Source organism: Triticum aestivum, chromosome 4B (assembly GCF_018294505.1).
Source record: "Triticum aestivum cultivar Chinese Spring chromosome 4B, IWGSC CS RefSeq v2.1, whole genome shotgun sequence".
Lineage (NCBI taxonomy): Eukaryota > Viridiplantae > Streptophyta > Magnoliopsida > Poales > Poaceae > Triticum > Triticum aestivum.
Genome location: NC_057804.1, coordinates 688,869 through 715,545, shown reverse-complemented (window position 1 = coordinate 715,545; position 26,677 = coordinate 688,869). Strand labels below are relative to the sequence as shown.

The following is a 26,677-nucleotide window of genomic DNA, read 5'->3' as shown; positions in this document are numbered from 1 at the left end:
GGTTATTTGAAAAGTGTTTTTCAAGTGAAAACCTAGATTAAGCTACTTGAACATTGAGCATCAAGATCTATAGGGATCGATCAAAAACGCTTAATGGTACTTTCAAATGAGCATATACCTTGACATGATCTTGAAGGTGTTCAAGATGGATCAGTCAAAGAAGGAGTTCTTGCCTGAGATGTAAGGTATGAAGTTAAGACTTAAAGCTCGACCACGGCAGAAGAAAAGAGAGAAAGGACGAAGGTCGTCCCCTATGCTTTAGACGTAGGCTCTACAGTATGCTATGCTGTGTACCGCACCTGATGTGTGCCTTGCTACATATCTGGCAAGAGGGTACAAAGGTGATCAAGGAGTGGATCACCAGATAGCGGTCAAAGTTATCCTTAGAGGAATAAGGATATGTTTCTCGGTTATGGAGGTGATAAAGAGTTCGACGTGAAGAGTTGCGTCGATGCAAGCTTTAACACCTATCCGAATGACTCTAAGTAGCAAACCGGATACGTATAGTGGAGCGACCATTTGGAATCGCTCCAAGTGGAGCGTGGAAGCAGCATTTACAATATGACCTAGAGATTTGCGAAGTACATACGGATCTGAATGTTGCAGACCCGTTGACTAAAACCTCTCTCACAAGCAAAACATGATCAAACCCCAGAACTCATTGAGTCTTAATCACATGATGATGTGAACTAGTTTAGCGACACTAGTAAACTCTTTGGATGTTGGTCACATGGCGATGTGACCTGTGAGTGTTAATCACATGGCGATGTGAACTAGATTATTGACTCTAGTGCAAGTGGGAGACTGTTGGAAATATGCCCTAGAGGCAATAATAAATTAGTTATTATTATTATATTTCCTTGTTCATGATAATCGTTTATTATCCATGCTATAATTGTATTGATAGGAAACTCAGATACATGTGTGGGTACATAGACAACACCATGTCCCTAGTAAGCCTCTAGTTGACTAGCTCGTTGATCAATAGATGGTTACGGTTTCCTGACCATGGACATTGGATGTTGTTGATACCGGGATCACATCATTAGGAGAATGATGTGATGGACAAGCCCCAATCCTAAGCCTAGCACAAAGATCGTGTAGTTCGTATGCTAAAGCTTTTCTAATGTCAAGTATCTTTTCCTTAGACCATGAGATTGTGCAACTCCCGGATGCCGTAGGAATGCTTTGGGTGTACCAAACGTTACAACGTAACTGGGTGGCTATAAAGGTACACTAGGGTATCTCCGAAAGTGTTTGTTGGGTTGGCACGAATCAAGACTGGGATTTGTCACTCCGTGTGACGGAGAGGTATCTTTGGGCCCACTCGGTAGGACATCATCATAATGTGCACAATGTGACCAAGGGGTTGATCACGGGATGATGTGTTACGGAACGAGTAAAGAGACTTGCCGATAACGAGATTGAACAAGGTGTCGGGATACCGACGATCGAATCTCGGGCAAGTACTATACCGCTAGACAAAGGGAATTGAATACGGGATCGATTGAGTCCTTGACATCGCGGTTCATCCGATGAGATCATCGTGGAACATGTGGGAGCCAACATGGGTATCCAGATCCCGCTGTTGGTTATTGACCGGAGAACGTCTCGGTCATGTCTGCATGGTTACCGAACCCGTAGGGTCTACACACTTAAGGTTCGATGACGCTAGGGTTATAAAGGAAGTTTATATGTGGTTACCGAATGTTGTTCGGAGTCTCGGATGAGATCCGGGACGTCACGAGGAGTTCCGGAATGGTCCGAAGGTAAAGATTTATATATGGGAAGTTGTTGTTCGGGTTCCGAGAAAAGTTCGGGTTTTTTCGGTATTGTACCGGGAAGCTTCCAGAAGGTTCCGGAGGATTCCGGAGGGGTCCGGAGGTCCGGAAATTGTTCCACCACGTCCAATACAGCAGCATGGGCTGTAGGGGGGCGCCCTAGCCTTAATGAGCCAGGGGCACCAGCCCCCCCATGGCCCATGCGCATGGGAGAGGGGAAACCCTAAGGGGGAGGGCCTCCACTTGACTGGGAGGCACTCCTCCCCCCTTGGCTGCCGCCCCCAACCCTAGATGAGATCTAGGGGGGCCGGCCCCCTCTCCCCCCACCTATAAATAGTGGAGGGATGGGAGGGCAGCCAAACCCCAAGTTCTGGCGCAGCCCTACCTTTCTTTCTCCTCCTCTCTCGCGGTGCTTGGCGAAGCCCTGCAGGATTGCCACGCTCCTCCATTACCACCACGCCGTTGTGCTGCTGCTGGATGGAGTCTCCCTCAACCTCTCCCTCTCTCCTTGCTGGATCAAGGCATGGGAGACGTCACCGGGCTGTACGTGTGTTGAACGCGGAGGTGCCGTCCGTTCGGCACTAGGATCTCCGGTGATTTGGATCATGACGAGTATGACTCCTTCAACCCCGTTCTCTTGAACGCTTCCGCTTAGCGATCTACAAGGGTATGTAGATGCACTCTCCTTCCCCTCGTTGCTAGTCTCTCCATAGATAGATCTTGGTGACTCGTAGGAAATTTTTATGAATTTCTGCTACGATCCCCAACACCCTCGGTGTGCTAGGCTACCCGAAGACTCAAACCTCCTCTTCATCACATGCCCTCTTGCCAACAGAATTTGGCAACGCCTTGGGCTCCTGCCTCCAACCAACGACACCTCAGAACTATGGGACGCCACTACTCCTCCTCACCTCCCGACCACGGCTTGGCCTGCGATTCTCATGGCCTCACTATGTATGATTTGGGTAGCACGTAATGACATGGTATTTAGATCGATCTATCAAAACTCTGTAATAACCCTTAGGAACCTCATTACTGCTTTGGATCTCTGGTCTCATCGTCTTGTGCTTCCACAAGACAAGGAGGAGGCCTTCTTGTGGCGCTCCTACCTCTCTGCACGTTGCACCGTGCCTATATAATTCTGTACTCACTGCCACGGCAGTCCTTTGAGAAATATATTCAGGTGGGGGAGCTCCCCCCCTGATTCTCAAAAAAAATCTCCTGATCTCCATGCGAGGTGAGGTGGGGGACACCTCAAGTTTCCCTCGCGCTATATACCCACAACTGTCATATGGAGTGCGTTCTAGAAGCCTGTCCCAAAACGAGGACGCTTCATATATTACCACGACTTTTTGTAGGTATAGTGACTCAGCTAATGTTGCTCTAACACCCACTAACAAAATCTTACCAGAAAACAACATTAAGGCTGCGCGCGGTGGGTAAATTATTATTACGAGCAATAATCTCCATTAACTAGACAGTTGTAAATTGGACGAGAAAATAATAACATTTTGCATGTCATATTTCCTACTCCCTCCATTCAAATATATAGCGCAAAATAAAAAAATTCATGTTACATTTGACCACATGTTAGAGGAATAATATATGGCATGTATGTTACATAAAGCATAGCGTCAAATTGGTATGTGAAAGGAGTTTCTAATGATATAATTTTTATATTATGGATATCATATATTAATAATTTTATCAATGGTCAAAAGCACCCTCAAAAAACGTATTAGGACCTATGTATTTCGATGGAGGAGTTAGATTTGTGTAAAGTCCAACATTTTCAAGTTTGACCAAGTTTAAAAAAAATCTACAAAGCGTCTTCTTTCCTTCCCCTCGGCTGTTAGGGCAAACTCTCCCTTTCAGACTTCTCCGGTGAGCCCATGGGTTCACCTCCCCTCTATCTGCCGCTTCGACGTGGTGGGGAAGGGAAACTCAGTGCCTTCGCTCCGGCTAGTAGTTTAGATTAGGTTTTTTACTTGTCTTCTGGGCTTCGATTCTCCCCGAGTTCGTCCATATAGGCACAGTCGACGGAGCTCTGACGGAGATTTATACCGTCTCCTTGGGGCGGAAAAGGTACGGTTTCTTGTCATGCATGCGAGACGGAGAGAATTAATGGTAGTTGGTTCAGATCTATTCTTTTTTTTTTGCGGGAAAGGTTCAGATCTATTCAAGGGTTAAACAATGATGACTGTGATTCTAAGGCGTTGGTCCTTAGGGGCATGTGCAAGAAGACTTCTTGGTTGTTTATCGATAAGGTCAAGCCAAGTCCGGTAGGGGAGCCACAACTAGGGCGCGCCAGCCGCTTGCTCTTGCAGCGGTAGTGGTCATAATACTCATTATGTTTGAGGTGCTTTTCTTTCCAACAAGGGTAGATTTTATTGCCTTCAAATTGAGCACAGAAGATACAAACAGAATAAGCACACGATGTTGCATAACTAAGATAAACAGAAGCAACAACGACACACATACACATAAAAAATCACAACAACGACTGACAAAGTCAAACAAGATCAAAGTTATGCCCTGGTGGAGTAGAAAGAACTTCAAAGTGATCAAAACAATGAGGAAAAAATCTATAGCAGGAACCGCATGCGCATTGACCATCTCTTGACATCACAAGTACTCCCTCCATAAAAAAATATAAGAATGGTTAGATCACTAAAGTAATGATCCAAACGCTTTTATATTTCTTTATGTAGGGAGTACAATGAAAAGTATTTTTCTACAGCAACGCCTTAAAAAAGGAATGGTGCTAAAGCGCCGCCATTGCCGGAACCAACCACTAATGTGTAGATAACGACTTTTCCCCTGAAGAACAAGTCCGAACAATTCGAACAATGCCTTCAACGTTATCGCCTGCGGGTCGCTTGGCTGGTTCATCCCATTTCCATTTACATCCATCAACCACACCCGTCGGCCACACCAGAGTTGAAGAAGACTCGAGTTTGTATTACAAGTTTTCCTTTACACTAATTGGGGAACATATACATATACATACATACATACAGTATATAGAGCAGCTGATACGTACGACACAGTCTCCGATGCACCCATCCCGGCCGATCGACGGGCCGTCTGCATGCATGCATTTCCATGCATGTCTGTCTTGTCTGCTGGTGGTACGTAGGGAGGAGTACAACCATACACATTCGATCTGATCGATCTAGGATCTGATCTCATCTGTTACACGAGACGAGACGTGAAGTGAAGGTGAAAAAAAGGATCATCGTCCGGTGGGTTTTGCGATCTGGGAGAAGATGACGCTGTTGGCGATGTCCTCCTCGTCCATGTCCTCGCTGATGAGCGACAGCGCCGCCGCGTTGGCCGCCAGGCTCTCCTCCATGGACGGCGGGGTGATGGTGAAGCTGCTGCTGTAGTCGTCCACCTCGGGCGGCTTCCCGCCGTTCTCGAAGGTGTCCTGCTGCTGCAGCGCGAACTCGAGGTTCCACAGCACGTCGCCCATGGACGGCCGGTCCACGCCCTGGTCCGCCAGGCACTTCTCCGCCGTCTCGGCGAACTTCTTGAGGCAGTCGGGCGCGATCTTCCCCTCCAGCACCGGGTCGATGATCTCCTCCAGGGTGCCCTTCCGCTGGCAGCTCAGCGCGTGGTCCGCCAGGCTCACCTGCTCCCGCGGCAGGCTAGGGTTCAGCGCCGGCCGCCCGCACAGCACCTCGAACAGCACCACGCCGAACGAGTAGACGTCCGACTTCTCCGTCAGCTTCTGCCGCCGGAAGTACTCCGGGTCCAGGTACCCGAAGCTGCCCTTCACCATGGTGCTCACGTGCGTCTGGTTCTGCACCGTCGGCCCCGTCTTGGACAGCCCGAAGTCGGACACCTTGGCCACCCACTTCTCGTCGACGAGGATGTTGGTGGTCTTGACGTCGCGGTGGATGATGGTGTACTTGGCGCCCGTGTGGAGGTAGTGGAGCCCCCGGGCGGCGCCGATCACGATCTCCAGCCGCTGCCTCCACGGCAGCGGCGGCTTGCCGCTCTTGTACAGGTGCTCCCGCAGCGTGCCGTGCGCCATGTAGTCGTACACCAGGATCATCTCGCCGTTGTCCTCGCAGCACCCGATGAGGGACACCAGGTGCTTGTGCCGCAGCTTGGACAGCATCTCGATCTCCGTCTGGAACTCCAGCACCCCCTGCTCCGACGACGGGTTGCTCCGCTTGATGGCCACCTTGGTGTCCCCGTCCACCACCCCCCGGTACACCTTGCCGAACCCGCCCACGCCGATCACCAGCGACTCGTCGAACCCCTTGGTCGCCGACTTTATCTCCTGGAACGAGAAGTGCCGGCACATGGCCGTGATGTTGGGGTTCAGCGTCATCGCGCTCCTCCCGCCCGACGACTTGCTCACGCTCGTCTGCGAGCTGCCGTACACCGGCAGCCACCTGGAGGAGGAGTGCGATGGGCTGCTGCTCAGCTCCCTCCCCCTCTTGCTCTGGTACGCCACGAAGCACACGGCCGCGACCAGCCCGAATGCCGCCGCGCCGCCCACCGCCCCGCCGATGAGCGCCCCGACGTTGCTCGGCTTCTCCCTGAACTGCCCGTCCACGGCCCCCAGCTCGGCCTCCGCCAGCATCTTAGAAATGTCGGGGTTTGGGCCGGCCAGGTTGCCGGAGGCGTCGCTCACCTTAAAGATCTCGAGGCCGTTGAGGAAAGCGTTGACGAACTGTGGGTTACTGGCGGTGTCTGGGCGCAGCGTGAGCCAGAGGATGGTGTCGTTGCCCGCCGGAGCGGCGGGCATGAACACGGCGTAGTCCTTGAAGACCGGCACGCCTTTGCCGGGCGCGCCGGGATTAGCAGGGTTCTTCTCCTTGGCCCAGGCGATGATGTCGGCGCTGCCGGTGGTGGTGGCCGTCTTGTTGTTGACGAGGATGGCGAAGACGACCTGGTTGATCTTGTCTTCCATGAGCGAGCAGAAGTGGAGGCGGAGGAGGTAGGTGAAGTTGCCGTCCACCTCGAACACCCAGGTGAGGTTGTTGTTCTTGTTCAGGTTGGCGTCGCGGCCCATGTGGCGGAACGTGTCATAGATGCTGACGGGCGCGGCGTACTCGTCGGCGGGGGCCGGGTACTTGATCGGGATCGTGTCGTTGGCCTCGAAGGTGACGCCCGTGCCGGCGCCGTAGACGTAGGGCGTGTCGGAGAACCACTCGCGGGTCAGCCCGGAGTCGTTGGTGGGCGGGATGTAGGAGCCGCCGACGCTAAGCCGGTACATGGTCTGCAGGTTGCCGGCGCTGGCGTCGAGGGACTGGTCGTCGAGGCCGACCAGCGTGGCCGGGTCGCCGAAGAAGTTGGGCATGGAGATGATCTCGATGCCATTGACGAAGGCGTAGGAGGCATTGTTCATGGCAGTGGGCGTGAATTTGAGGGAGAGCGAGCCGGCGGTGGAGGGAGGGAGGGAGAACTCCCGGACGATGTAGGCCTGGGTGAGGGCCTTGGCGGTGATGTAGACGCTGAAGTTGCGCAGCAGCGTGATGCCGGTGGAGGTGCTGATGGAGAAGAAGAAGTGGTCGGCGGGGATGTCGTGGTAAGCCGCCGGGTAGAAGTGGAGGCGCACCCAGTGGCGGTCGGCGTCGGACACGGGGAAGGTGTAGGCGGTCTCCTTAGGGAAGACCCGCGCCGTCATGTAGGGCACGGGGGAGGGGAGGGACGGGTCCGACACGTCGGCGGTGCCCATGATGGAGGACTTGCCGCCGTCGGGGAGCCACTTGCTGTCCTTGTCGGTGGTCCACTTCCTGCCGTCCTCGTCCTGCCCGTCCTTGTCCGACCCGCAGTTAACCAGAATGGAGTCCGTTGGCTTGTATATGTCCGCGCCGACGAACGCGAAGGCCACCGTCGTCAAGAGGAGGACGGCGAGAAGGACGCCTCGGCCTCGGGCGGCCGCCATGATGGAGGAACGACGTACGTGGCAATCACGGCGATGGAGGTTTTTGAAGGTGGCAACTTTTAAATTTAAAATGGATGGAAGGAAGGATGTTGAGGAGGGAGAAGAACAGAGGAGGGCCTCCCTCTCCTCCTGCTCCTGCTCCTGGAGTTCCTTCCAGGGAAGGGAAAAGAGAAAGAGAAAGCTAGGGGAAGGCCGGAGGGAGGGAGCTTGACCAACGACGTGCATGCAGCAGGCAGGCAGGGCAGGGCTGCATGCCATGTGTGGTTTCACTTAATTTGGCAGGCACTTGCAAGCCATGCATCACCTCTGGCTCACCGCATGCTTAGGAGAGGAGAGGATCCATCCCTCTTTTAGACCATGCCATGCCATGCAACACAAGAGAGGACCCTTTTCAATGCAAAGTCACTTGAAGCAACTCCAACAGCTTTCCTAATCTTGAATAAACTATTGTTTACGATAAGTTAAGACAAAAATAGCATTTCAACAGCTCCCATAAACCCAACTTCTTTTTACGGCCCCTCTCACTTTTACGGCAAGATAGCTCTTTCCATATAATTTGGCAGGCTGAAAACCGCTTGAAACTCCAGGAAAGCGGTCCTGCACCACCGAACAACAACCGCGAGGTCGTGCCGGCGAGAGGCCTCCCACCGTCTTGGCTCTTCTACCCCGCCTCATCACTTCGGCCGCTGTCGCCACGCCTCCCAACGTCGTGTCTCAGACTTGTGGGCCCCATGCCATTTAATGGGATATACGAAAGAAACTATTTTAGGGAAAGATATTTGACGGAACTTCTCCTAAATTATACAGGCATCCTGTAGAACTACTTTTACGGAAAGTTTTTGATAGGAGCTATTGGAGTAGCTCTTACTCCCTCTGTAAACTAATATAAAAGTGTTTAGATAACTAAATTAATGATCTAAACACTCTTATAGTTTACGGAGGGAGTAGTAGATAGAGCTCGCCGTTTTGGGTCCCTTCCTTGTGTGCTTCATAGTTTAAAATACCCGCGCAGTGATCGAACCGGTGAGGCTCCCGGCTCAGGTTTTCAGACAGCCCGTTCATGGGTTCGATGCTTGATTGATTTTTTAAGCCATAAAATAGCATATATTGTATTTCTTTCCTATTTATAAAGATTGAAGTTGATGGTGAGTTTACATGTGAGACCACACAAATAAATAAATGCACTACCCACATGTGAGCATGTGAGACTATAAATTAAAAATGTTATTTTTACTAGGTGTGAGACCTTTCCTAAATATTCAAACACACTGCTACCGTAATGTAAGAATAACACCCTTGTAAACACCAAAATTATAAATGTAAGTATGCAACTCCAATTCAAAATCATGGTCTTGATTTTAGGTTCTCCGCACAACCAATTATTTCGGTTCCATGTCATAGCAGAAGAGGGCAAACAAATTGCAATTCAATGCCGCGATAGATGCTGTCCTCCTACCTGATTCATGATCTTGTGCATTCAACTTACTCACGCCCATTTTCCTATGTTTCAAATTCAAAATGGTATCTCACTATAAATCTTGCAGAGGACCTATTAAGGCCGGTCAAGACTCTTTAGCGACTGCAACATGATTTTTTATTATATCCACGTTCTCTTTTTAATCGTGAACCATGCAACAGCCGCTAAACCAGTGATAATTCCTCAATTAGCAGCAACCCCAATCTCATTCTCCAACCTCTTATTGTGTAGACTAGATAGATGTAGCACATGCACATGTACACGGGTCAAGATCTACTCTAGATAACATGGTGAAACATATATATACCGGATCCTGTTTGCGTCCCTAGTCGGTGCCGTGGAGAATCAATCAGTAAAAGAGAAGGGATCTCAATCGGTAGTAACAGCAGCTGTCGTACCTTGAAGTCTTGGACTGAACTCACTGGAAATTGGGGATTCAAGCTGAGAGAGAGAAAGCAGCTGGAATTGGAAAACTCACAGTTTGACTGATCGGGGGGGGGGGGGGGGGGGGGGGGGCTATTGCAGTCTATCTTCCCCCATAGCACAGTTGACGTTGGCAGGAGAGAACCGCCTGATACTTCAAGTTGAAGCCCAGTCACTCACGGTATGGCTGCCGACGATCGTTGCCGCCCCTCTGTGCCACTGGTGCGCCGCGTAGGGATGCTGACCGAGCCAACCAAATTAAGGTCGACAAAACTCGTTATTTTGAATGCTTCGGGCTCATTTCTTGGGCTATTGCTCACTATCTTGGGGCCGGGGCCAATTTTCATGCTTTGGGAACCCAAGGGTGCGCTTATGGGAAGGTCGACAAAAGTCGCAATTTTGGCTGTTTCGGCCGCTTGTGGGCTATTGATCACCTTTTGAGGGTCCAAAGGCTATTTCTACGTTTGAGTAATCTCATAGTGCGCTTACGAGGAGGCTGCCAAAACTTGCAACTTTGGCCGATCCGAACCCGTTTAGTGGGCTATTGCTCATCGTTTTGCGGTTCAGTGCAATTTCATATTTGGGGATACCCAGGTTGCGCTTATGAGGATGTCATCAAACTCGTTGTTTTGGCCGGTTCGGGTCCATTATCGTGGGATATTGCTCCCTGTTTTGTGGTCCTGAGGCAATTTGCATGTTTGGGGAACCCAGGGTGCACTTACAAGGAGGTCGCATCAAAGTTCATTGGTAGTCAATTACAGTTTTGGTGTTGATGAAAAATCAAAGCTATGCTTTATAGATAGGAAGTTTGTTTTAAATTGAATCAAAGACAATTGCACCGCCGACCTCCCGCTACGTTGTATCATCTAATTGCTTTAAATTGAATCAAAGGAGCCTTCGGTTTTGGTCTAAAACTATTTGATCTGCCTCGGAGTTGGCCATTCGGGTCGTGACTAGCAGGCCGACCCATGAGCACGCTGTCACGCCACAAGATGGGCATGGCCCGACACGGGCTAATCGGGTCATGCCAGGCACCTGGCACGCCATGGACCGTGCTTGGGCCACTAGGGTGAGCACGCGGGCGAGCACGGCACGGCCCGTTTATCCTTTTTTATTTTATTTTCTAATTTATAAGCGTATGTTAAATTGATCTAAAAAACAGCTTAGCAGGCCAAATAACACATGGGCCTATGTGCCTGGTGTGAATGATGATGGTGCCGTCTGCCGTGCCCCTGTATGATCGAGAATTTACAATGGGTTCAACTCCTTTGGCTATGGGTGATTCATCAAGTGCTGAAAGGTGCGTAGCATTTCACTTACTAAGGGCTTAGTTTGGTTCGAGACCTGGCAAAAATTTGCCTGGCCTGGACCTTCCTGAGACCTGCCTAAAAATTGTTTGGTTGGTGGCTGGAGAGTGAAGCACTAGCCTGGCCTGGAGCTTTTGCTATAGTCATTAGCCTGAGTGAAACGTAGCAGTACCAAAATCTGTAGGTGTACTTTGACTTTGAATTATAGATCATACAGTTGTTCAAATACCAAATCTGGTACTTTGACTTCGAATTATAGATTCCACAGCTTATAATCTTTTCTCGCCATGTTTTTAATGTTTTCTTTCTCCGCCTTGTGTCATGTTTTTAATGTTTTCTTTCTCTGCCTTGTGTCTTATGCGTGAGCAAAGGATTTGTAGATCTCCTACAAGTTGACTTAGATAAAGATATTTGACAACAGTTTGAACTAGCTCTTCTGTAATGTTATTCCAAATATGTTGTATTCCTTGCAATAAAATGAGGCAATATTGACCAATTATTCAAATTTTCACCTCTATTGCTTGTTTTATTAAGAAAAATATTGAACTTTCATCAGGATAGACGGGCGCAGCAACGCGCGCCTTCATGTTCTAGTATATATTATTTGCAATCTTGCTTGCATTCATCGAGTGTAGCATGGCAGACATTGGTGAGACCGCAGCAGTAGCACAAGTGGTGATAATAGCAGGGGTCAACTGTCTTTTTATGGACGCACAACCCGTATGGTAAGCTGATCTTCTCCTTCCCCTTACCACCATTATCCACCTCCATGATCATTCCTTCACCTATGCATATATGAATGCAAAACACGCGAAACACATTAGATTATCGGAAGGCATAGGAGAAAAGGAAGACAGATTAATTATTAATCCTTGCTCTATATATAGACAAAGAGCAATAAAGAGGGAGAGAGTATTCCCTTGCAAAAAGATCAAGCATTCCTTGATAATCACCACCAGACTGGATATGCATAATCATTAATATCCTTCTATACTTAGTTACTCCCTCCATCCACGAATAAATGTTCATGCCGCTTTTGTCTCAAGTCAAGTTTTTAAAAACTTTGATTAACTTTATAGGAAAGAGTAGCATCATGTATGGCACTAAATTAGTATCACTAGATTCGTTTTGAAATGTAAGTTCGTAATGTGCCAATCTGATGTCATATATGCTACTATTCTTTTCCATAAAATTGGTCAAAAGTTTAAAACTTTGGCTTAGGATGAAATATAGAAGTACACTTATTCGCGGACGGAGGGAGTACTCTCGTGCTAATCTTCTTTTGGAAAAAAGATCCAAAATACGCTGACGAAACATGAATGCGGGCTGTCAAGTTATTATTAATTTGTCGAGTCAAAAAAAGTTATTATTAATTACTTTCCCGCAAAAAAAGAGTTGTTATCAATTACCATGCAAAAAAAGTTATTAATAATTAGGTGGATAATCACCTACTATTTATTACACATCTTTCCAAATTGTATGTACTATTATTATTCAAGTTATCTCTATTCCCAAATGGGAGTTGATAGTCTTGCTTCACTCTCATCAAGTCGTAGGCAAACACTATATTAGGTCCGTGAGCGTCTTCAGACGATCTTTCGCTCAAGTACAACCAATTTGGACCGGCTCATTTAACGCGTGCATTAACTCAATCAAATCGGCACTTTCTCAAAATAACACCATACATTAACTCATTCAAAACAAATCTTTAGAAAATCTTAACTAAATCCAAAATTTCATTACCTTCCACTACTCATACCTAAATCAAATCAAATCTTACCAAAACATCAATTATATTAACTCAATCAAATCGGCACTTTACTAAAATAATATCATGCATTAACTCATTCAAATCAAATTTACGGAAAATCTCAATTAAGTCCAAAATTCCCTTGCATTCCAATACTCAGGACTAAATCAAATCAAATCCTATCAAAACATCAACTATAATCAAAGTTGGTCGGCCCATTCGACATGTGTGGGCATTTATTTATTTATTCTGTGTCTCGTTCTTTTCTGTGACCAACCTATTTTTTGTGCTTGGCATCTTCACTATTAAAGGAGTATGCGATTGTGATGACACATCGCTAAGTTGTTCGTTGGTTCATTCCTACATCCCCATACGCATGCCCGTCGTTGAATCTATCGTGGTCTCGTACGGAAGTTTCTCCTAGAAAATTAAGATCTGGTTTTGAATGCATGACGCGACGCGCTGCCTAAAAGGAGGGCCGCCTCCCCCACCAGACTTTATGGTTCCTCTTCCATGTTGTATGTAGCCTGGGATGTACTTTCTTGTTTGCTTTTGTTATTGGTACTTGTTTATTTTTTGCGAGTAATTACTGGTACTGTTTATGAAGGGAGAGGTGGAGGGGGCGAATGAGCGGTTCTACTATATGTTTTAACATTTTCTTTTGATTTTAGGTGTATGTATGGATGGCAACATTTGCTTGATATACGACTGAAGGATGTATGTAGCCTTTTAATCTGCTCGACAATTGGATGTTCCAAACTGACATAATTCAGTGAGGCTTTTAGTATTCAGGACAAAGTTACTAGCGGAGGTTGGCTTAGCTAGGATGCAAAATTCAATAATGTAGTATACTTTGGTCATAGTATATGTGAGACGATTGGATTATCATTTGCTATAAATTTCATTACAACAATGTTATTGCTGTTAAAGTTTGAGTGGAATTATTTATAGTTGATGATTTTAAGAAGAAGAAAATTATAAATATGAAATGTTCAAGCAAGATCATATGACCTGGTTGGCTCATAAATCTAGAGTGTTAGACGAGGGGAAAAGATGATGGATAGTAAGGAGGAAGTTGCTGAAGCTGGCCTAGCAAAAGAATGTTTTTTTTTTTGAGAATGTATCAGTTTATTTCTTGAGGGAGAAAAATTCTTGGATGGGCCTACCACATCACTTCCCTGACTGACCCAACCCAACCCAACCCAACGGAATACCAACTGACAACTCAGTTCTCAAAAATGTCTCAAAAAAAAAAACTGACAACTAGACGAGTGTAGATAGAGCTCGCCGCCGCCGCCGCCGCCGCCGCCGTCGTCCCCCTCATCCTCCTGCAAGGCAAGGCAAGGAATCACCTCCGCCTCTCTCTAATCGCGCGTCGCGGTTCCCCCCTTCCTTCCTTCCTTCTTTGGCTTCCTCGCCGCCGTCCGCCCGCCCGCACGCAATCTCACTCTCTCGATCGGATCCCTCCGCACAGGCTCGCAGGTATGGTATGGAATGGATCTGGCTTCTTTCCCCAGCCCCGATCCATCCATCCATCCATCCACCCACTTGCTCTTACTAAATTTTGTTGGTTGCTGTCAGCTGATTCTGAATCTTCATCTTCATCTTCATCTTCATCTTGTGTAGCCCCAGCCATCCATAGCTAAGCTAAGAGATATATGGAGGAGGAGTTCATCAGCCTTGGCGACGAATCTTGTGTAGCTCCCACTCCCAAGGATAAGGATGGCATCATACACCTCCAGGTCCAGCAAAACCAATTCCAAGCCGTCCATCTCGATATCATGGATGCACCACCACCACCACCACCACCACAGACACAGACTCAGCCACAAGACAATGTCGACATCAATGCCAATGCGGCTTCTTCTTGTGTTCCAGTTGAAATACCCAAGGGCCGGACCACGGAATCAGCTGTTCGTCTTGTCTACACCAACTTGACAAGGTCCATCTGTTAAACACCATCCAGCTGCTGCTTCTTTTTACTTATTCTGAATGAATGAACGAATGAATATTATCTATGGCATCTGTTAATCAATTTGTTGTCCTTAATTACCTTTTAATTAATTTCCCGATACTTACATACTTATTCCAGGGAAAGCAAAAGGAAGCTCATGGAGCTGATGCAACAATGGTCCCACTGCCAAGCTACTAGAATTACAAACCAACCCAATTCTTATTCAACGGTACTGCACTTTGCTATCATCCCTTACTACAAGCTACAACTATATATCTATGGCTTTTGCTGTCTGCTACGAATCAACTTTATAATCTTTAGAGTACCCTTGGGCCGCCTAGTTAGCTGCTTCTCATCTTCTTGGTGCTATTGTTATTGCTTCACTGCTAAAATATACTGTAATTAATTATTGTTTTCCTCAAAAAGAAAATTTGCCTTATGCACTAGAAGAAGATAATAACGCGTGCGTGGAGGGTGTATTTTAATAGGCTACTATATATAGACTAGAATAGGACTGTTATTATCTATATAAAAATGTTGAGCACAAGGTTCTCCTTTAATTTCTTGCTAATGGCAGGTTGAGGATATGGACCTCTCGGATGACAACAACGTGCTCCTTGTTACAAAACATGGTGTTTCAGCTGAAATGGGCAAGGGCAGTGGGCCTGAGGCTGCCCTTGTTCATGCTTCAAGAACGAGCAGCGCCCTTATCGACCAAAGCCGTATCCTCTCACCCACACATTAGTAATTTAATTAATTATTCCTCCTTATCTCCATCATCAACCGTGTTGACATCTAAAGAGTGCCAGGATTACAGATATATGTATGTACCGTCCTCATTACAAATCAGATGTTTTTGTTCCTTGATATTGCGTCTTCAGCCACAAGAGGAGATAACAGAGCCCCGACGGAATCAACTGAGCCTTCTGTTAGCCTAGTCTACAACAACTTGACAAGGTCCGTCAAACACGAGATGCTTTTTCTTTCTTCTGAATAATTAATATCCATGTCAGCGCACCATTGCATTTGGTAATCAATTTATTTATCCTTCCAAAGCAGCTTAAAACTCTAGTTTGTTTCAGTGCTAACTTTTGTTTTTCCTGACGTTATTTGTCCAGAGAAAGCAAGAGAGAGCTCATGGAACTGATGCAACAATGGTCCGAGTGGCAGGCTACAAAACAACCCAACTCAACGGTACGTACTGCTCTTGCTTGCAACACTATATATGACTTCTTCTGGCACGGTGGTTCCACACCGTCTTCACAATCTGTATCTGTCATCAGCTCTCTGGCTATATGCTTTAAACCAGAGACGATGAAGAAAACAGGCATGCCAGAATTACTTTTGGTTCTCTATATCTCCCATGTTCCCTCAGTAGAGCACCCTTGGTCAGCTGGTTTTGGTACCATTGTTATTCTTTACTGAAAAAATATACTAGATATTGCCTTGGCCAATATAAGCCGACGGCGATAATGACTTGTGGAGAGTATGACTGTTGTTACCTTCTTATATAATATAAAAGTGCTCAACTCCAGGTTCCATTTCTTGGTGTTTATTGTTTACTTCGGTTGTGAAAATGGCTGGCAGGAATCTGCGGAACAGGTCTTGGATTGTGGTGAAGAGACTTATTATCCAGCAATACATGTTGGTTCAGAGAGACCTTGTGCTGTGGTATGTACGGACAAGTATGCCATTTTTATCCCTCCTAAGCTCAGTCTGAAGTTTAAACCTCCAATTAAAGCATGGTATGGTCTTTAAATTAAATTCATTCACTAACCAAAATGGAAACCCCCTGTTGGTAGAAGAGATACCCTTTTCCAGACTCTGTTACTTCAGAGATAAAAAGGAATAACCAAGAATTTTCCTAGTTATATTTTCCTTCCATGAGTTTGAGTTAAGATCTGCCTGGCTTGTGGATGACCTTTTTGTTTTACTTACTCATTGACAAGTAGTCATTCTGGGTGGATAATAACCAAGCACGAGAAAATGCTGCTGTGGATGTGGATGTGGATGATGGCGCGGTGCCCCTGTACGATCGAGAATTTACATTGGGTGATTCATCAAATGCTGAGAGGTAGTAGCAGTTATCATTTTCTGTCCATATATATGATGACCTCCTTGGTCATGTTTATTTTATTTCTCAATTTGGATTAGCCGCCTGGTAATAAGAATAAAAATGCAAATTGTGAGTGGACTTGTGTTGTTTGTGTGGCAGCAAGAAAGAAGATGAGAAGGATGGTTGGCGGTGTCTCAACTGTGCTTCATCTAGTCATGCTCTCAAGGACTGCCCAAACCCTCACGACCATGTTTCAATTAGCATGGCCCGCGAGCAGGTGAAGTTGAAAAGGAAAATATCTAAAGTTATTCGTCAGCAAAATCGGCCTCTAAAGCGCCGTTACCTCTGAGCCCTCCGCTCTTGTCAAGATCAAACCTAGATGTGGTGTGGTGTATATATGCAGAGTCAAATTCATTTCACTCACAGATCTCCACATGGAACTAAGTTGAATCTTCCTTTCGAAGTAGCTGATGCTGATGCGATTGATGATGAAATGTACTTGTGTGAAAAGAAGAAGAAGAAGAAGAAGAAGAAGAAGAAGAAGAAGAAGAAGAAGAAGATGAGAACATTTGTTAGCACTTGCAATATATATTACTTCCTCTGTCCCATAATGTAAGACATTTACAATATGGATGGATCCAATATACTAATACACCCCAAGATCTATCCTAGTCCTGACAAAAGTTTACATGCAGCATGACCAATCACACGGCAACTGAGATACTACTAGTTTTTATTACGAAATGTCTTTCCTCTGCATATATATATATATATATATATATATATATATATATATATATATATATATATATATATATATATATATATATATATATATATATATATATATTGTTTCTTGGGACCACAAAAGTTGAATGTGATGGGAGTGGAGGGGTAGCATGCATATACTAGTAGAACTCCCTCCGTTTCTAAATATAAGTCTTTCTAGAGATTTCACTATGAACTACATACGGATGTATATAGACATAGTTTAGAGTTTAGATTCACTCAGTTTGCTCCGTATATAGTCTCTTATTGAAATCTCTACAAAGACTTATATTTAGGAACGGTGGGAGTATATTATTTGCAATCTTGCTTGCATAAATGGAGTCTAGGATAGCAGATATCGGAGAGATGGCAACAGTAGCATATGTGGTGGTAATAGCAGATGTCAAGCCCTTGTTTCGAGAGGTCCACCAGTCCCACAGCACAACTGCCACCCGCAGTATCTTCTCCTTCTCGCGAGGCAAGGTAAAAATCTGCTCAAACATACCATCTTCCATATTTTGCTCCGGCCACGCAGCCTTGACTAGCTTGCACTTGAGAAACTAGTGATTTTCGCAAACCTAGCCCTCAAAGTAGTGGTTTTATGCAATTTACTTCAATTTGACTATAACGAGCATCAGAGGCGAGCAAAATGGCGAGGGGGAGCGCACGCAGAGCTGCGGGAGGAGGAAGATTGATTTTTTTTTCAAAAGTATTTTAATCACAAAGGTAGATTTTTTTTTCTTTTCTTGTAAGGAGAAAATGAAATCCTCCACAATGATGTAAATTTGGTTGGTTTGAATCAAAGAGCCATCGGTTTTGGTCCAAACTCGGATTACGGCCGAGCGAGCACGAGCACGAGCAGAATACCAACCGGACGGACGGACGGACGGACTCTCGGGTACTGTACGACTGTACTACCGAGCGTACCGAGCGTAGATAGATAGAAGAGTTGGGGACGGAGACGGAGACGGAGACGGACAGCTCCCCGCCGCCGCCGCCGCCTCCTCCTCTCCTCTTTCTCTCCTTATAGGCAGAAGAGGAAGAAGGAAGCCGACCGCCCGCAATCCACAGCTCCACCAGGTAAGGTATGGATACGGATCTCTCCAATTTATTTTAGTTGGTTGCTTGATTTCCGCTCCTAGTCAAAATTTCTTTCTTTCTTTCTTTCTTTGTGGCCACAGCCCGTGCATGATTCAAGGCATCAGCCTCAGCCGGTGTTGCTCTTGATTCATTCATTCTGAATCTGCAGCCCTCCCCTGCTCCAAGACAAGAGATTGAGACAGATGGAGGAGTTCATCAGCCTCGGCGCATCCGAGCCTGGCGCCTCGGAAGGCATCATAGATCTCGACCATGCCCTCCAAGTCGATGCCGTCGATTTGAATCTGAATCTCAATGCACAACCACAAGGCAAGCCTAGTACTAGTACTAGTTCCCTCCTCGACATCATCGACCTCGAGGAAGGGCAGGTCGCCTCCCAAGAAGCCAGTGCCCAACATGCGCAGGGGACAGCAGCAGACAACCCCCACCAGGCCAAGCCCCAACAAGAAGCCCTGGGTGCCAATGGAGGAGTGGGGCCGCCTCCTTCTGATGGGGTCATCGATCTCGAAGAAGGTCAGGTTGAGGACATGGACCTCTCCGACGACAATGCCCTAGTCGTTGTTACAAAGCAGCATGGTCGTGTTTCAGCTGCTCAAACACCCAAGGCCAACAATGATGGGCCTCCCCTTTCGACACTTATCGACCAAAGCCGTATCCTCCTCTCACATTCACATGATGACTAACCTATTTTGTTTCCATCTTCTTACCTTGAACTCTAGTATATTGACATGACTAAACAGTGCCAGGGTTACAGTTATTACCAATCAGATCGTTGCTACATGTTTTTGTTCCTTGATGATATTGCGTGTTCAGCCACAAGAGGAGTTAAAAGAGCCCGTGCTGAATCAACAGAGCCTTCTGTCCGTGTAGTCTACAACAACTTGACAAGGTACGTTAAACACGAGCTGTTTCTTGTTTTCTCTCTGAATGAATAATATCTAGGGCAGCGCATTGCACTTGTTAATCAATTTATCCTTCTGAAACAGCTTAATAAACTCTAGCTCGAGTGCTTACTTTTATTTTTCTGAATATTCCAGGGAAAGCAAAAAGAAGCTCATGGAACTGATGCAACAATGGTCTGAGTGGCAAGCTAGAAAGCAGCACGCCTCGACGGTACTGTTCCTTGCAACCGTGGCTTTTGCTCTTATGCTAGTTTTGCATCAATCGACTTTACAATTTATTCCCATGTCAGCAGCTCTCTGGCTACGGTTTAAATGAGAGCTGTTTAGGTCGATAGGATATGGGCACCAGGGATTAAGAAGAAAATGGGCATGGCAGAATTAGTTTTCGTTCTTGTAATATATATCTTCCATGTTCCCTCGGTAGGGTACTTAGTTCGTTTCCATGGTTTGGGGGTGCTATGATTATTGCTTCGCTGCCAAAATATAATTATTGCCTTGGCCAATAGAAGAAAATAGTGACTTGTGGAGGATAAATTTTAATAGGTCACTATAGACTAGAACAGGACTGATACATCTGTGTAACAGAAAAAGTGCTGAGCACCAGATTCCCATTTGTTGATAATTGCTGTTTATTTTGGTTGTGAAAATGGCAGGAAACTGTAGAAGAAGTCTTGGACTGCGGTGAAGAGACTTATTATCCAGCATTACATGTTGGTTCAGAGCGATCCTGTGCTGTGGTATGTATAAGCTCGCCATTGTTATCCTTCGTAAGCTCAGTCTGAAGATTAAACCTCCAACTAAAGTATGGGTTTGCTGTTACAAAACTTTGGTTGGTCTGTTTTCGATTAAATTCATTCACTAAAGTGGACATCAAAGACATGCTGCCATGCTGGAGTTATACGAGTTTTTTTTTCTTCCGAAAATTGCAACTGTGCTACTTGCAATGTACCTGTCATGAGCATCAAGATATAGCATCACCTTCACATTTACCCAGCTAGCACATGAAGCAACTACTCATTTCCAGATGAGGATGGTGCTAACAATCCCAGAGACTGATAATTATTTCACTGAGGCTCCAGATTAGCTAGATAGCACACAGTTGATTAGTTGCTTCATTTGGTTGTTACTTTCAATATCCCCTTTAATACTACATTCGAGGAATTTCTCTTGCACCCCTGTAGTATAAGAGTGCATTCTCTAACAGCTCATTGAGGTTTGGTTGTTGTTCAGCCCTTACTGGTAGGAGATCCTGACTCTACTGTTTCAGAGATAAAAATGAACAACCAAATTTTTTCCTAGTTAATTGATTGGCAGATAATATTCATAGAGCATTTGGCGTTATGGTCGGCCTGGGCCCTGTGGCTGTCTGGCATGTCCAAGACAGCAACACATGCCTATTTAGGAAGACAAGAAAATTAAGGCATAGGATTGCCCTAAAAAAGGAAAATTAAGCAGTACTTGGATATGAGATATGACTAGTATCAGGATAGGATATAATCAGTAGATGTGGCAGCAGGATAGATGTATGTCTTAGTTCTTATTTATCTTTGGTCCGTGTTGCGTTTGAGTTGAGATCTGACTTGTGGATTTAGTTAGAATCTAATGATTCTACCTGTTGTTTTATTTTGTTTTTCTTATTGAGAAGTCATTCTGGGTGGATAGCCAAGCACGAGGAAATGCTGCTGTGGATGATGGTGCGGTGCCGCTGTATGATCGAGAATTCACATTGGGTTCAACTCCTATGGGTGATTCATCAAATGCTGAAGGGTATTTATGAATTCTGTCCATATACCGACCTTGCTCTTATTTTTATTCTCTGATCTTGCATTACCTGGTAGAATTAAAATGCCATTTGTGAGTGACCTTGCATTCGACATGACTGTCAAAGTTCCATCGCCTTTATTCCTAAATATTTTGGGCAAGCATCATAGCTGTATTTACATGCTGGAGTCTTAATACTAGTTTCTGCATGACACCAATATGTTGTAAATTAATGAGTATAAATATCAGCAATTTGATTTATTCATATATGTCATATCTTGATCATCAAATGTGATCTGTGAATAATCTTTGTCCTGATATCAATATATTCTTAGACTATGAATAGATGATTGAAGCTGGTATGCTTGTACTGAAGACATAGTAACTAGTAACTCCAAAGTTCAAAACAGTTCAATCTCTCTCTAGACATAGGGCTTCTGTTCGAATTTCTTTGTCTGATCATGGTCTCATAGTTACTTCCATTTCGCGTTTCTTGCCTTCTGATGATCTTTCTTATAGTTGATGGCTAATTATAGCATTAGTATACCTTTACGTGGATCTGCAACATGACATGTCTTGTTTCTCTGGCAGCAAGAAAGATAAGGATGATTCTCGCTGTTTCAACTGTGGTTCGTACAGTCATGCTCTGAAGGATTGCCCAAAGCCTCGTGACCATGTTGCAATTAGCAATGCCCGCAAGCAGCACAACTTGAAAAGGAACCTATCTAATGTTGGTAATCGTGGACAAAATCGGTACTACCAGAAGACGCCAGGCAAATTTGATGATCTGAAGGCAGGAGTCCTGGGATCTGAGACTAGAGAATGCTTGGGGCTCAGGGTACGCGTTCTCTTTTTCACTTGATTTTGTTTGGTCTTCTTGTTTGTTTTCCTTGTTTTCACGATTAGGATGTAGTATCTTTTTTTCATTGTTAGGATATACAATCTTTAGTTGAACTCTGAGATGGAAGGACCCATCTTTTAGCTTTCACCTGTTAGCTTAATTAAACAATCTGTAAATATGTGCATACATGAGCTGAAAGCAAATGGTTGATTATATGTACAGATTCTTGTTCTTCTGAATTTTAGTAGCATCGATAAACAAACAGAAACATGTGTCAGTCCAACCGTTTTGTTGTCTGATTATTGTCTAGGGTAAATGATTTTGTTGTCAGTACAGCATCCTTCTTTCGGTATGATCAACCATGACTAAATTCCGTACAAATTCTTGAAATGAAGTTTCAAATCCTTTTTGTAATCAGCCAATCGTCTTTGATGCCCTTACAACAAAATAGTTCGAACAATGTAGGGTTCAGTTTTTTTGCTGAAACAATTTTGTTGCTAGAGCACTAGTCCTGTTTTTTTTTTTAATGGAAGATTCTCTTGTTGCCTAGGAACCAATAACAGCACTGCCACAATTAATTTATGTAAACTTGCACAAGTTTTTCTTTTCTCCTGAGAGTATCGCAATCCATGCAGGAAAATGACCCGCCGCCGTGGCTGCACAGGATGCGTGAATTGGGCTATCCTCCAGGTTACCTAGGTAAGCAGAGCACTTCAATGTCCAACCCTCAATTGAAGAGAGCAAGTCTTCATAGTTTAGTCTTGACTCTTGTGTGTGGGCTAACTGAAAATGATTCTGGTTTGTTAGATGAGGTGGAAGATGAAGATAAGCCATCTGGCATCACCATATTTGGGGACGGGGAGGTGAAGGAAGAGCAGCAGCAGCAGGAGGAGGGAGAGCTGCTGGAGAAGGGTGAAGCATCCTCGCCTCGCAAGAGGATGACGGTGGGGTTCCCTGGAATAAACGCGCCCGTCCCAGAGAACGGCGACCCTTGGCTGTGGGGCAGCGCTCCTCCGCCCCCTCTTCAGTCCTCCTCGGGCCGTCACAACCAGCACTCGTCATCAGATTCGAGGGATAGAGCTCCTCCTGCTCCTCCAGGCGTTGAGCATTACTCGTCATCGAGGTATCACTCGTACGACTACGGACCGGCGATCCCTGGTGCGGGAAGAAGAAGCTCATCTGGCTATGACGATGGTGCCTGGACCCCGAGCCCTTCGTTTTCGAGCAGGCAGCACTCGGGCTCGGGTTCGGGCTCGAGGGAAAGGGAAAGGGACTGGGAGAGGGAGAGGGAGAGGGAGAGGGAAAGGGACAGAGAGAGGGACAGGCACTACTACAGCAGCAGGAGGTGAATGGAATGCAAATTTACCAGCAGTTGAAGAAGCCTTTACCTATCTATCATGTCATTGTTGGTATAGTAGACATTTGGCTGTGGTTTATAACAAACAAACAAAAAAACAGCCTCTCAGAATGGATATTAGTTAGCACTTGCAATCTCACTGTTTAAGCCTCTCATGTGGATGTTATTTTGTCAAGGACAGTAGTAATGAGCAAAGAAAGATCAAACTAGTACTACAATGTGGGCCATTTTACCAATGTTATCACTGTTTGTTCATTTGGACGCCAAAGTTTAAAAAACAAATTACTTCCTCCGTCCCACAATATAAAGACTTTCTTTTTGCAATCTAACAAGCTTGCAAAAAATGTCTTGTATTATGGGACGGGGGGAGTAAAAGAGAAGAAGAAAAATGGATGATGGAGGAAGGAAGAATTATCCTCTTCCTCTTATCTGCTGAAAGCCTAAGTTGTTGAAATTACAAGAGAATTCGAAGGAGCTTTGTCTACGATTTGAATTCATTTGTTTTTTGAATTCAAAACTCAAATGCAACAAAATCTATTATCAAAGTTCTGTTGAATCTAAGTGACTAGCGCCCTGCGACCAACCCTTGAATAGATCTGAAGCACCCCACGCCAATCTCCCACACGACGAAAAACCCTAACTTCACTGTCCCAAGATGAACAAACTTGAGGAGAATCAAAGCCCGGAAGACAAGTCGAATAAGCACCGCCATTCGCCGGAGCGTCGCACCAGCAAGGACTAAAAAGCCTAACTTGAACAACTAACAAGAGTGGAGGCACCGGATTCCCCTTCCCGCCACTAGCCGCTGTAGCAGCAGACAGAGGGGAAGCGAATCCATGGGCTTGGTGATGGTGCCCAAAAGGAGAGTTTGTCCTAGTCGTTGAGGGATCGGGAAGGAAAAGCTAAGGATGGGCATATCCGGCGAACGTTCGCCACAGAACATGGCATTTTAGAAAGCTAAAGACGAGTAGATGAATGAGAGACGATGGATGGAGTATTTGATTTGATGAATGAGAGACGATGGATGTGAAAAGGGAAATCGAGCAATGCCATGAGCCTCATTTGTTAAATTACAAGAGAATTTGAAGTAAATCGAATTTGAAAGCCTTTCAAATCCTCAGCTCAAAATGCAACAAGAATCTACTGTACGTATCTTCACTCTTGATGTGAAGGGAAGAAGAATAAAAAGAAAGGTCAGCTTTGGATTAGTAATGGCTGGCTGCTATCGCGGCGCGAGTGCGACGGAGGAAAGGTCGTCGGAGGGCGGCTGCAGGGTGCGCTCCCACGCCCGGGACTCCACGTACACCCGCGACACCTTGCCGGCCACCCACGCCATCTCCGGCCGTTCGCTATCCTCATCGGCGGCGCACCGCAGCCCCACCTCCACCAGCCTCTCCGCGGCCGCCACGGGGAACGAGTCGCCCAGCCGCCGGTCCACCCAGCTGCGCACCCGCCCGGTCCGGACCGCCTCCGCCGCCGTGTCCACCACCGACACGCGCGCGAACTCCTTGGTGGCGCGGTCGAACCGGTACCGGCTCTCCGCGCCCTCCCCGGACAGCAGCCCCAGCAGCAGCACCCCGAACGCGCGCACGTCCGACGCCTTTCCCTTGGAGGGTCGCTCCTGGTCGTCGGGGGCGGCGAAGTGGCCCGCGCCGAAGTGGGTGAGCACGGCGCGCACGCCCTGGCCGCCGTGGGCGTCGGGGACGAGCAGGACCGCGGACGGCGAGATGCGGCCGTGCGCGGCGTCCGCGTGCGCGTGCGCGTACTCGATGCCCTGGGCCACGTCCACGGCCACCTGCACGCGGGACAGCCACGTGCGGAGGATCACGCTGGTGCTGCTGCCGCCGGCGCGGGAGGAGGAGGAGGAGGAGGAGGAGGATAGGTATGCGGCGAGGGTGCAGGCGCCGGTGGGGAGGGCGTAGGCGAGGTAGACGTGGGCACCGGCGGGGCAGGCGCCGAGGAGGCGCGCGAGGCTGGCGTGGTGGTAGCGCGCGACGCGGGCGAGCGCGGCGGAGGCGGCCGCGGGCGTTAGGAGGCCTCCAGGGAGCGGGTGGAGCTGGAAGAGCGCGGCGGGGCGGGAGCGGAGGGAGCAGCGCCAGAAGGTGATGTCGGAGGCGCCGCGCTTGGCGAGGAAGTTGTTGGTGGCGGCGGCGAGCTCGTGGAAGGTGTAGAGGACCGGCTGGTCCGGGAGCGAGGCGCGCGCCGCGGCGAGGCTGGAGCGGCTGGACCTGGAGGAGGTGGAGGAGGAGGATGCGGTGTTTGTTGTTGCTGTTGAGGTATGGGTGGTGTGGCGGGGTCCGGAGGAGGTGGAGGCCGTGGCCGCAGAGGAGGAGGCGGTGGCGGCGGCGGTGGTGGTGGAAGGGGATCGGCGGCGGCGGCGAGAGGAAGAAGGAACGGTGGTGGTGGTGGAGGGGAGAGCGTGTGAGCTGGACTTGCACATGGTCCGGTCCGTCCGTCCGATGCATTCCAATGCAATAACTCTACTCCATCTCCATGTAGATAAGCAGCAACGGGTGAGTGTGAGTGTGACAGCACAGTGACAGTCTTGTCCATTCCACTCTACTTTCTCTACAGCAGAGAGAGCAGTGGCAACAACATGCCAAATTGCTTTTCCAAATTTAAAATTCCAGGAAATTCATATTTTTTTACATTTTAAAAAATTCTAAAAAGAAAATACAGATATACATCAAGGCATCATGCACAAAGGTGTAAATAAATTTTCAAGTCCATTCCACTCTACTCCTCTACAGCACACACTAGTGACGAGCAAATTGCTTCTGGAGACTGCAAAATTCAAAATTCATGAAAAATCATATTTTTTTTAAATTACATTTTAAAAATTTCTAAAAGATGCATATATACATGGAGGCATAATGCACAAGCGTGTCAATTTTCAGAAAGAAAAAAAAACGCTGAAATAAGGCTGACCTGAATATGTAGGCCTCATTTGCTAATAAGACATCTCTCCAAGATCGCGGCGGCGTGTGGGAGAGCGATGAGGGTGAAACATGGGTTACCTAGGAATGCTAGTGTGTTCAACGGTGATGGCTTTACCTTTGGCAAGCTATTTTGGTGGTTCAAAAAATTAAACTAAAATATAGTGATGGAACCGTGCCGAGCTCGCACTTTTTTTTCGTTGGTGGCTGCTATGGTGGTTTCGAAGACAGATATATCATCATGATCAATGTACATCTCCCTGCTCTTAGATATCGCTCTTTGAAGTTTCGTAAGGGCTACTGATTTCTAAAGCTTGGTCTTTTGTGATGGTATCTCAGCTGAGGCAGCCAAAGTAACGTT

General features: G+C 46.7%; 4 protein-coding genes across 11 annotated transcripts; 2 read left to right on the top strand and 2 right to left on the bottom strand.

Annotated features, from left to right (window-relative positions):
- Nucleotides 1-4,729: 4,729 nt before the first annotated feature.
- On the bottom strand, nucleotides 4,730-7,831 carry LOC123094117 (receptor-like protein kinase ANXUR1). The gene has a single exon (XM_044516183.1). The coding sequence runs from the start codon at nucleotides 7,684-7,686 to the stop codon at nucleotides 5,017-5,019; it is 2,670 nt and encodes an 889-aa protein (XP_044372118.1). The 5' UTR covers nucleotides 7,687-7,831; the 3' UTR covers nucleotides 4,730-5,016.
- A 6,050-nt stretch (nucleotides 7,832-13,881) lies between these two features.
- Nucleotides 13,882-17,392, top strand: LOC123090465 (uncharacterized). Of its 5 annotated transcripts, none has more exons than XR_006442440.1 (10): nucleotides 13,883-14,125; nucleotides 14,270-14,585; nucleotides 14,736-14,826; nucleotides 15,175-15,319; nucleotides 15,479-15,554; nucleotides 15,716-15,791; nucleotides 16,185-16,268; nucleotides 16,550-16,671; nucleotides 16,813-17,170; nucleotides 17,276-17,392. XR_006442440.1 is itself a non-coding variant. In XM_044511761.1 (9 exons), exons 2-9 carry the CDS (start codon nucleotides 14,302-14,304, stop codon nucleotides 16,932-16,934), a joined length of 1,017 nt encoding a protein of 338 aa, XP_044367696.1. In that variant the 5' UTR covers nucleotides 13,882-14,125; nucleotides 14,270-14,301; the 3' UTR covers nucleotides 16,935-17,347. The 5 variants fall into 5 exon arrangements, 2 of the variants coding, with proteins under 2 accessions (XP_044367696.1, XP_044367695.1); XR_006442442.1 differs by having other exon boundaries at nucleotides 16,185-16,282; XR_006442441.1 differs by having other exon boundaries at nucleotides 16,185-16,282; nucleotides 16,547-16,671.
- Nucleotides 17,393-18,130: 738 nt separating this feature from the next.
- On the top strand, nucleotides 18,131-23,621 carry LOC123090463 (zinc finger CCHC domain-containing protein 8). Of its 4 annotated transcripts, none has more exons than XM_044511758.1 (9): nucleotides 18,131-18,501; nucleotides 18,603-19,170; nucleotides 19,333-19,408; nucleotides 19,557-19,632; nucleotides 20,075-20,158; nucleotides 21,067-21,188; nucleotides 21,774-22,020; nucleotides 22,659-22,722; nucleotides 22,831-23,621. In XM_044511758.1, the coding sequence occupies exons 2-9, from the start codon at nucleotides 18,705-18,707 to the stop codon at nucleotides 23,370-23,372; spliced, it is 1,677 nt and encodes a 558-aa protein (XP_044367693.1). In that variant the 5' UTR covers nucleotides 18,131-18,501; nucleotides 18,603-18,704; the 3' UTR covers nucleotides 23,373-23,621. The 4 variants fall into 4 exon arrangements, with proteins under 4 accessions (XP_044367693.1, XP_044367692.1, XP_044367691.1 ...); XM_044511757.1 differs by having other exon boundaries at nucleotides 18,132-18,506; XM_044511756.1 differs by having other exon boundaries at nucleotides 18,133-18,501; nucleotides 18,671-19,170.
- Nucleotides 23,622-24,407: 786 nt separating this feature from the next.
- LOC123090464 (chitin elicitor receptor kinase 1) lies at nucleotides 24,408-25,918 on the bottom strand. The gene has a single exon (XM_044511759.1). It carries the CDS (start codon nucleotides 25,818-25,820, stop codon nucleotides 24,603-24,605), a length of 1,218 nt encoding a protein of 405 aa, XP_044367694.1. The 5' UTR covers nucleotides 25,821-25,918; the 3' UTR covers nucleotides 24,408-24,602.
- Nucleotides 25,919-26,677: the final 759 nt, after the last annotated feature.

Excerpts from the sequence above, each read along its gene's own strand:
- LOC123090463 (XM_044511758.1), top strand. The coding sequence starts at position 18,705 with ATGGAGGAGTTCATCAGCCTCGGCGCATCCGAGCCTGGCGCCTCGGAA. Across the intron at positions 21,189-21,773 it reads GATTCATCAAATGCTGAAGG|CAAGAAAGATAAGGATGATT; the intron begins GTATTTATGAAT and ends TTTCTCTGGCAG. Across the intron at positions 22,723-22,830 it reads CTATCCTCCAGGTTACCTAG|ATGAGGTGGAAGATGAAGAT; the intron begins GTAAGCAGAGCA and ends CTGGTTTGTTAG.
- LOC123090465 (XM_044511760.1), top strand. The coding sequence starts at position 14,302 with ATGGAGGAGGAGTTCATCAGCCTTGGCGACGAATCTTGTGTAGCTCCC. Across the intron at positions 14,586-14,735 it reads GTCTACACCAACTTGACAAG|GGAAAGCAAAAGGAAGCTCA; the intron begins GTCCATCTGTTA and ends TACTTATTCCAG. Across the intron at positions 15,792-16,184 it reads CAAAACAACCCAACTCAACG|GAATCTGCGGAACAGGTCTT; the intron begins GTACGTACTGCT and ends AATGGCTGGCAG.
- LOC123090464 (XM_044511759.1), bottom strand. The coding sequence starts at position 25,820 with ATGTGCAAGTCCAGCTCACACGCTCTCCCCTCCACCACCACCACCGTT.
- LOC123094117 (XM_044516183.1), bottom strand. The coding sequence starts at position 7,686 with ATGGCGGCCGCCCGAGGCCGAGGCGTCCTTCTCGCCGTCCTCCTCTTG.